Source organism: Tachysurus fulvidraco, chromosome 21 (assembly GCF_022655615.1).
Source record: "Tachysurus fulvidraco isolate hzauxx_2018 chromosome 21, HZAU_PFXX_2.0, whole genome shotgun sequence".
Taxonomy (NCBI): domain Eukaryota; kingdom Metazoa; phylum Chordata; class Actinopteri; order Siluriformes; family Bagridae; genus Tachysurus; species Tachysurus fulvidraco.
Genome location: NC_062538.1, coordinates 21,414,556 through 21,424,555, shown reverse-complemented (window position 1 = coordinate 21,424,555; position 10,000 = coordinate 21,414,556). Strand labels below are relative to the sequence as shown.

The following is a 10,000-nucleotide window of genomic DNA, read 5'->3' as shown; positions in this document are numbered from 1 at the left end:
ATCCTGGTAACGTGCCATCGGACCAGCTCGTCGTCTCAATGCATCCCATAATAATATAACATAAAAATCTAAAAAAAGTTGAAAATGTATAAAGTTTTTTTTTCCCACGGGTTAACCCAGATGACAGTAAAGGCGATTGTGTCGCCATGACAACGAAGCCTATCGCAGGTTTCTGGACAAACCAGAAGTGTGAGGTTTCAAATCCGTTCATCTGCGAATCGGCTAGAGACGGCATCTCCCCGCCCACTCATGCCCCGACTCCGCCCCCCGTCGCCGGGTGCGCTGACGGCTGGTCTGGCAAGCCGCACTTCAGGCAGTGCTACAAGGTGAGAGATGACATCACGCCCCAATGCATGCTGGGAAGGACAATGTCAACAAACCGTCCAGCTTGATGTCAGCCACGTCTTATTAAGAGTTACCTCATATGACCTGATGATTTTTTCTTCTCCTTATTAGCTCTTCACAGTGGATTATTCACGCAAAAGAAGCTGGACTAAAGCTCGAGATGACTGTTTGTCCCGCGGAGCCGACCTCGTCAGCATCCATAACGTAGAGGAGGAGACCTTCATAGCTGACTACACCAAAGGGAAAAGGCAATGGATTGGTCTGACCCAAGACCCCACCAATGGAGGTGTGTCACATCCTACACCATTCTTACCCCTTTCCTACCCTACAGCACAACATCCCTTCTTAACTAGTTCGGTTAACCGCCATTGCATCAGATCACTCCCCTACGCGCCATTGCATCAGATCACTCCCGTACGCGCCATTGCATCAGATCGCTCACCTACACGCCATTGCATCAGATCGCTCACCTACATGCCATTGCATCAGATCACTCCCCTACGCGCCATTGCATCAGATCACTCCCCTACGCGCCATTGCATCAGATCACTCCCCTACGCGCCATTGCATCAGATCGCTCACCTACACGCCATTGCATCAGATCACTCCCCTACGTGCCATTGCATCAGATCACTCCCGTAAGCGCCATTGCATCAGATCGCTCACCTACACGCCATTGCATCAGATCTCTCCCCTACACGCCATTGCATCAGATCACTCCCCTACACGCCATTGCATCAGATCGCTCAGCTACACGCCATTGCATCAGATTGCTCACCTACACGCCATTGCATCAGATCACTCAGCTACACGCCATTGCATCAGATCACTCAGCTACACGCCATTGCATCAGATCACTCAGCTACACGCCATTGCATCAGATCACTCCCCTACACGCCATTGCATCAGATCACTCCCCTACACGCCATTGCATCAGATCGCTCACCTACGCGCCATTGCATCAGATCGCTCAGCTACGCGCCATTGCATCAGATCGCTCACCTACACGCCATTGCATCAGATCACTCCCGTACACGCCATTGCATCAGATCACTCCCGTACACGCCATTGCATCAGATCGCTCTTCTACACGCCATTGTATCAGATCGCTCAGCTACGCGCCATTGCATCAGATCGCTCAGCTACGCGCCATTGCATCAGATCGCTCAGCTACGCGCCATTGCATCAGATCGCTCAGCTACGCGCCATTGCATCAGATCGCTCACCTACGCGCCATTGCATCAGATCGCTCACCTACGCGCCATTGCATCAGATCGCTCACCTACGCGCCATTGCATCAGATCGCTCACCTACGCGCCATTGCATCAGATCGCTCACCTACGCGCCATTGCATCAGATCGCTCACCTACGCGCCATTGCATCAGATCGCTCACCTACGCGCCATTGCATCAGATCGCTCACCTACGCGCCATTGCATCAGATCGCTCACCTACGCGCCATTGCATCAGATCGCTCACCTACGCGCCATTGCATCAGATCGCTCACCTACGCGCCATTGCATCAGATCGCTCACCTACGCGCCATTGCATCAGATCGCTCACCTACGCGCCATTGCATCAGATCGCTCACCTACGCGCCATTGCATCAGATCGCTCACCTACGCGCCATTGCATCAGATCGCTCACCTACGCGCCATTGCATCAGATCGCTCACCTACGCGCCATTGCATCAGATCGCTCACCTACGCGCCATTGCATCAGATCGCTCACCTACGCGCCATTGCATCAGATCGCTCACCTACGCGCCATTGCATCAGATCGCTCACCTACGCGCCATTGCATCAGATCGCTCACCTACGCGCCATTGCATCAGATCGCTCACCTACGCGCCATTGCATCAGATCGCTCACCTACGCGCCATTGCATCAGATCGCTCACCTACGCGCCATTGCATCAGATCGCTCACCTACGCGCCATTGCATCAGATCGCTCACCTACGCGCCATTGCATCAGATCGCTCACCTACGCGCCATTGCATCAGATCGCTCACCTACGCGCCATTGCATCAGATCGCTCTTCTACACGCCATTGCATCAGATCGCTCTTCTACGCGCCATTGCATCAGATCGCTCACCTACGCGCCATTGCATCAGATCGCTCAGCTACGCGCCATTGCATCAGATCGCTCACCTACACGCCATTGCATCAGATCACAGACTACAAGGATTGTGGGTAATGTAAAAAAATGTTAACCAAGGTGAAAGGAGACCAAGTAATAAGTTTAATGGTGACGTGTTTACGATGGTGGAGTTTACGTTTAATATCCCGATATCGAATTAAATGGAATGGAATGAAATGCTCAGCAATGTGATGGCAGGTTATCACTGGAGCGACGGTTCTCCTGTCACTCACACTAACTGGGGCGACGGCGAGCCGAACGATCACGGAGGTCGGGAGAATTGCGTTGAGATGGTAAGCAAGACGAACGGCACCTCCTTCTGGAATGACCTCACCTGCGACGCATATCTGGATTGGGTGTGCATGATCGCTAAGGGCAAGACACCCCTCATCCCCCCAGTAACTCCTCCACCTATTCCAGGTAACCACATAAAAAAAACACCTTTATAATTAAATAGTTTACAGTCAGATTTAATACAAATCAGATCCTGAGTTCTTATCTCTGCCACCTTTGCAGCTCCTGACTGCGGAGACAATCTCGGATGGAGGAAGAACGACGGCATCTGTTATTACTACAACGACACGGACATCGTGGACTTCCACACGGCTTTGAAGAGGTGCTTCAAAGAGAAAGCGCGGCTTGTATCTATCCTAGACCAGCAGGAGCAGACCTTCGTGGTGTCCATGGTAGGATCACAACCTTCTATGTATCATACGTTTAATACTTTTCCGAACTTCTGCTCATGCTGCATCACGGGGCAGGCACTACTGACCTATAAATTATACACAAATCGATATCATAAATGACATTATTATTGTTATTATTATTATTATTCTACAGTCTTATTTGAAAGGTATTGCTTCTTTGTCACTCCGGTTTCCTCCCCCCGGTCCAAAGACATGCATGGAAGGTTGATTGGCATCTCTGGAAAATTGTCCGTAGTGTGTGTGTGTGTGTGTGTGTGTGAGTGAATGAGAGTGTGTGTGTGCCCTGTGATGGGTTGGCACTCAGGGTGTACAGGGTGTATCCTGCCTCGATGCCCGATGACGCCTGAGATAGGCACAGGCTCCCCGTGACCCGAGAAGTTCGGATAAGCGGTAGAAAATGAATGAATAAATGAATGAATGTTCCTGTGTCTCTGTGGCAGGTGGGAACAGGAAAGGTCGACGCAGCGTGGATCGGCTTGAGGATGTTTGGGGTTATCGAAGGAGAGTACCTGTACGTCTGTGGTTTATTTTCAGCACTGCGCACTGTAGCCTGTGTTCCAGGTGAAGTCTGTGCCTCTATGGTCCAGGTAACGTCTGTGTTTCTATCCTCAGGTGGGTGGACGGGTCTCCGGTGACGTACGTGCACTGGGCTCCCGGAGAACCCAATAACGCTGACGGAGAGGAGCAGTGTGTACAGATGCAAAGAACTCCAGGTACGACGTCCATGTTTTAATACCACCATGATGATTTATTCAGCTGTCTGTTACTAGCTTAGGATGGTCCGATAGTCTGATTGTCTATTCAAGGCACGTGGAACGACGTGAACTGCGGCCGGGACGTCGCAGGCTACGTGTGTAAGAAGCTTCCAGGAGATCATCACACTCCACCGCCTCCTACCCCTGCGTGGGAAGGGAACTGCCCTGAAGGTAACGTCGTCCCGCAACCCGTTCACACCTCAACCAGACCGTCGGGTCATAAAAGCTTCAGAGTGCTCCATGGTTCTGTGTTTTAGTTGCCTGGAAGCTGACGAGGCTAAATTACGTTAGCCTCGTCAAACACCAAATACATCTTGATTATTGTCTACATGTGGGATATGTGGACACTGTCCTCGTCCTCGTCCTCGTGAGCCGAATCGCTTCGAGGAAGGACGTGATGTTACATATTACACATTTATCTCGTTAATCTCCCAGTCCCATTTTTTTGTAGAACGTTGTTGTCGTTGTTGTTTTCAGGATGGCTGCGTTTCCATAACAAGTGCTACGTTATCAAAGGGACGCACACACACAATGAGGAACGAGCAAACTGGACGTACGCACGAGACTGGTGCAAAAGCCACGGCGGATACCTCGCTGTGATCGACGACATCAACGAGAACGGCAAGTGTGCGACGGAGAGCTTCCCTGCTTTGTACCTTCATCATATCCAAACTTGAGTTTAGAATTAAACAACACGGTAGAATCTTTCTGATTGGTCAGAGGCAGCCGCTGTTAGATACGTTTGTTAGTTACGTTTCTATGGCAACAACAACCTGTCAGATGTTCAGCAATCCCGCGTAATTGTACGCCGTTGTCTGACGCGCGTCCTTGTCGCTCTCCAGAATTCGTGGCCAGTTATCTGAGAGACGCGAGCCACGCGGCATGGATCGGTCTGTCTGATCGGCTGCACGAGGGGAAATTTGCTTGGAACGACGGCGTGAGTCCCGTCCTGTTCACCAACTGGGCTGATAAAGAACCCAACAACAACAACGGCGAGGTGAAGTTTTGATTGTTTGACAATTTAACAAATCTAACGCGACATCCCTTTTAGCATAAACGTAGCAGACGTAGACAAGCGATCAGCAAAGTCCTGCTTTATAAGGCATGCTTTTGTGAATATGGAAGCTGTGAAAGTTGACCTTTGACCTCTGGCTTTGTCCCTAGGAGCACTGCGTGTCCATGACTCATAACCACCTTGTGACGGGTCGCTGGAACGATGAGAACTGTGACGAGAGACGAAGTTGGGTGTGCTACAGTAAGAAATGTGAGCATTTTGTCTTCTTTCTTTGACTTTTCATTGCTTAGCTAGACGCTTGATGTGTATTTATGTGTTTGTAATGGGGGGGGGGGGCACGGTGGCTTAGTGGTTAGCACGTTCGCCTCACACCTCCAGGGTTGGGGGTTTGATTCCCGCCTCCGCCTTGTGTGTGTGGAGTTTGCATATTCTCTCCGGGTACTCCGGTTTCCTCCCCCGGTCCAAAGACATGCATGGTAGGTTGATTGGCATCTCTGGAAAATTGTCCGTAGTGTGTGTGTGTGTGTGTGAGTGAATGAGAGTGTGTGTGTGCCCTGTGATGGGTTGGCACTCCGTCCAGGGTGTATCCTGCCTCGATGCCCGATGACGCCTGAGATAGGCACAGGCTCCCCATGACCCGAGAAGTTCAGATAAGCGGTAGAAGATGAATGAATGAATATTTATTTGTATATGTCATGGTCCCACAGCCAGCAGTCTTCCTCCTCCTCCTCCTCCCGTCAGCACGTGTCGCTCAGGCTACGTCTCCTGGTATAAGAACTGCTACAAGCTGGTGACGGAGCCGAAGCCGTGGGACGAGGCGCAGGCCGCTTGTGTGAAGGAAGGAGGAAACCTAGCCAGTGTGGACATGAGCTACGAGCAGGCCTTCATCTCAGCAGTGATGCAGCAGGACAAACAGGACACGTGGATCGGACTCAGACGCAAAGTACACACTCAGACTTTTAATAAAAAAAAGCTAATAGTAAATCTCACTCTTCTCAGCTCGTATACGGTCGCTGGCCGCGATGCGTCCTGTTGTTCTTTAACATACGTGTGGGTCTAGATATGACTTTGTTACTGTATAAGACTCACCGTACGTTTAGAGTCCTTAAGGACGGAAGTGTTTACCTTATATTCCCTTTTGTTTTGTTAAATGTTCTTCACTAAATATCATCTGATTTTTCAGATTGATTTCTTCCTTTATTTTTTTCTTCAGTATCAACTAGCTAGCAAAATTTCAGTGAATCAGACTAGGCGGTTAGCATCGCTAACAAGTCTGACGCCTAATCATATCCTCACTAAGCTGTTATGTTTCCTGTAACGCCACTCCACATCGGTCCTACCAGTTTAACCGCTGATTTTTACAGAGCACTGACACTGGAGACTCCTTACAAAAATGTATAAATAGACTGCCCTCTACTGGTCGTTACTAGAGAAGCGCTAGCATATGTGAAAGAGCACAGTGATATAAATGGAAATGATGCGTTTAAATATATTTAAATGTCACCTATGGGAATCTGTTCAGAGAGGGCGTGGCAGTTAGGTGGTCATGTGACGTTGTATCAGATATTTAGGCTTTGGCGTCATTAAAGCTGAGATTTACAATCTTTAGTCAGGGCTAAAAAATGGCAGTCGATGTCGTCTGCAGGACTACGACGAGGGGATTTACCGGTGGTCCGACGGCTGGCCGGTGTTTTACACGCACTGGGGCCCGGGAGAGCCGACCAATCACAAAGAAGAGGGGTGCGTGAGCATGCACGGACGTTCCCACTTCATCCAGGGCACGTGGAACGACACGGATTGTAAAGTCGCTAAGCCGTACCTCTGCAAGATCTCACACGGTAACGCTACAGGCTGAACATTTTATTTTTATGCTACTTAACACAACCACGTCTGCTGGTGTAGCTAGTGTTAGCGTCATAAGTAGTCGTGAAGCTTAGGCATGTTTCACTGCTGTTATTCCACAGCGATCTGCCAACAACCTCAACTAATTCCTTTCAATGACTTTCACTTCATCCAGAGTCGCCGCCTCCAACCCCACCTCCAGGGGACGGGGAGTGTTTGCCGTTCTGGCAACCGTACGGAAGCTACTGCTACATCATGTATAACGAGAAGGAGGGTCGCTCCTGGCCCGAGGCGCGACACTTCTGTCAGCTGATCTCAGGGAGCGACTTGGCGTCGGTACACAGCAGAGCCGAGGTGGAGTTCCTCACCAACACCAACACCACCAGAATCCATAACTTATGGATCGGACTCACCAGAGACACCTCATGTACGCTGCTCACCTGCATTACACCTCATGACCGTCCGCCACAGAATGTTGTTGTTCCTGAGAGAAACTCACAGAGAATCTGTAAAGGAGTCTTTTTGTGGAGTGTTAGATTTAGCTGAATGTTTTTTGTTGAATAAATAATTCCACTTCCGCAGAATCATCAGAATAACACCTGATTTCTGTAGGACATCTAAAGAAAGCAGATAGAAAATGATTATTGAACACAGTGTGTGTAACTGTGTCTCAGATGGCTGGGGCTGGACCGACCGGAGCGCTCTGGGCTTCACCCACTGGGCTCAGGGCGAACCAAGCGGCGGTGGACAAGACGGGACACGAGAGGACTGCGTGGAAATGTACAAGGACGGAAAATGGAACGACAACAGCTGCTTTGAGAAGAGAGGCTTCGTCTGTAAACGCCGCCAGCGTGAGATTCTTTTAGTCCAATCAGTGTACCTGTAGACACACAGAGCCGAGCCCAGACACACAGAGCCGAGCACAGACACACAGACACACAGAGCCGAGCACAGACACACAGACACACAGAGCCGAGCACAGACACACAGACACACAGAGCCGAGCACAGACACACAGACACACAGAGCCGAGCACAGACACACAGACACACAGAGCCGAGCACAGACACACAGACACACAGAGCCGAGCACAGACACACAGACACACAGAGCCGAGCACAGACACACAGAGCCGAGCACAGACACACAGAGCCGAGCACAGACACACGGACACACAGAGCCGAGCCCAGACACACAGAGCCGAGCACAGACACACGGACACACAGAGCCGAGCACAGACACACGGACACACAGAGCCGAGCACAGACACACGGACACACAGAGCCGAGCACAGACACACGGACACACAGAGCCGAGCACAGACACACAGAGCCGAGCACAGACACACAGAGCCGAGCACAGACACACAGAGCCGAGCACAGACACACAGAGCCGAGCACAGACACACAGACACACAGAGCCGAGCACAGACACACGGACACACAGAGCCGAGCACAGACACACGGACACACAGAGCCGAGCACAGACACACAGACACACAGAGCCGAGCACAGACACACGGACACACAGAGCCGAGCACAGACACACAGACACACAGAGCCGAGCACAGACACACAGACACACAGAGCCGAGCACAGACACACAGACACACAGAGCCGAGCACAGACACACGGACACACAGAGCCGAGCACAGACACTCACTCACTCACCAGAACATGTTTTTTCTCCCTCTGCAGATTATTCCCCGGATCATACAAGCACTACTACCGTCTCTCCAATCCATCGTGAGTTTCTTCCTATTGAAGTGGCAAAATTCTATTGATTGCAATATTTTTTCAATTCAAAATTGCATCGCTGTTTCTATAAACCATTTCCCAAAGTGATTTACAATAAGATTCAGTAATCAGTTAACCCCAAAAAACACAGGTGAAGATGACAAACGACTCGATACGACAGAACCAAGCAGATGTTTCTACAGGGGCTAAAAATGTCTTAAGGAAGCTTTTGTTTCCCTCCAAAAAAATGATAGTAAAATAATCTCTAAGCTGTAAACGTTAAAGCCTCGAGTCGAGTCGAAGAAATAAAACAAAAATGTAAAAGCACTTAAAGCAGAAGAGAAAGAATGAGCACAGATAAGTGCAAACAGCTAGAGGCTGATGACACAAATGACGTGTGTGTGTGTGTGTGTGTGTGTGTCAGGAGCAGGCTCGATCGTCGGCGGTATAATCGGAGCTCTGGTGGCCGTGCTGGTGGTTCTGGCCGTGTTGTACTACGTCTTCAGGGTGAAAGGAGTGAAGCTGAGTAGAATCAGTCTCCCAAGCAGGAGCAACGATCACGTGGATGTGGTGAGTTTCACTACAGCAGAGTTGCCAAGTCTCAGCATTTCCATCTAAAACCAACCAGAGAAGAGGTGGATGATTATCCCCCCCCCCCACCCTCATCATCCCCACCACCCCCACATGGTGTGATTTCATCCTTACAACACGTGACACTGACTTTTTTTTTTCTTCTCCTTTCCTTTCAGCCCGCCTTCAACAACCCGAACTTTGCCGGAGAATCCGATACGTGAAGTGGGCGTGGCTAACGGTTGTACAGAAAGCGGCGAAACCGCAGGGAAGTTCGAGACGAAATCGAACCGTAATTCGTTGGTTTTAGAGTCTAAAATGTTCTTGTGTTCTAATTATTCCAAATTTTATTAAAGCTAGAAGCAAGCAAATAAATAAATAAATAAATAAATAAATAAATAAATAAATAAAAATAAAATGTTGTACAGTATATACATTTATCCCTGCACTTGGATTACAAAGCTTAAAATAAAAAACATAAAAATAAAAAGATTTGTCTGTTTTTTACATTCTGATAAATAAATAAATAAATCGCAACACAAAAACATTTGGATATTTTCCCCAAAACTTTATTGCCTGTGAACGATCAGACAAAAATCAGAGCCGTGGTCAGCGATCCGAGAGGAACCGACGATCCGTATCTTGTCCCCTCGCTTCTCCACTGAAGCTACAAAGTTCTGCGTGAACAGCTTTGGAAAAAAACAAAAAACGAAAGAAAAAAAAAAAAAACAACCGACAAAAAAAAAATATAGAAATTTAAAGAAAAAGAAACAAAAACAAGTCGTTTCACTGCCGTCCTTTACACGGCGCTGTACATGACGTTATTTACAACAAGGCAAAATTACAAAAGGATTCCACACAGTTTTGATCGAAAAGTGTTTTTTTTTTTTT

The 10,000-nt window shown here is 49.0% G+C and overlaps 1 protein-coding gene across 1 annotated transcript in view; it reads left to right on the top strand.

Annotated features, from left to right (window-relative positions):
* The window catches only part of LOC113650418 (macrophage mannose receptor 1), a 32,122-nt gene extending 22,614 nt beyond the window's left edge, over positions 1–9,508 (top strand). The window contains exons 32-49 of the mRNA XM_047805923.1: positions 1–6; positions 121–326; positions 457–631; positions 2,683–2,904; positions 3,001–3,170; positions 3,632–3,702; positions 3,804–3,904; positions 3,998–4,117; positions 4,424–4,567; positions 4,789–4,943; positions 5,111–5,210; positions 5,669–5,904; positions 6,607–6,799; positions 6,979–7,230; positions 7,478–7,654; positions 8,501–8,548; positions 8,964–9,109; positions 9,289–9,508. The exon at positions 1–6 is cut by the window's left edge and continues 146 nt beyond it. Coding sequence (XP_047661879.1) covers positions 1–6; positions 121–326; positions 457–631; positions 2,683–2,904; positions 3,001–3,170; positions 3,632–3,702; positions 3,804–3,904; positions 3,998–4,117; positions 4,424–4,567; positions 4,789–4,943; positions 5,111–5,210; positions 5,669–5,904; positions 6,607–6,799; positions 6,979–7,230; positions 7,478–7,654; positions 8,501–8,548; positions 8,964–9,109; positions 9,289–9,333 — 2,567 coding nt within the window. The 3' untranslated portion in view covers positions 9,334–9,508. The remainder of the gene's footprint in view (positions 7–120; positions 327–456; positions 632–2,682; positions 2,905–3,000; positions 3,171–3,631; positions 3,703–3,803; positions 3,905–3,997; positions 4,118–4,423; positions 4,568–4,788; positions 4,944–5,110; positions 5,211–5,668; positions 5,905–6,606; positions 6,800–6,978; positions 7,231–7,477; positions 7,655–8,500; positions 8,549–8,963; positions 9,110–9,288) is intronic.
* Positions 9,509–10,000: the final 492 nt, after the last annotated feature.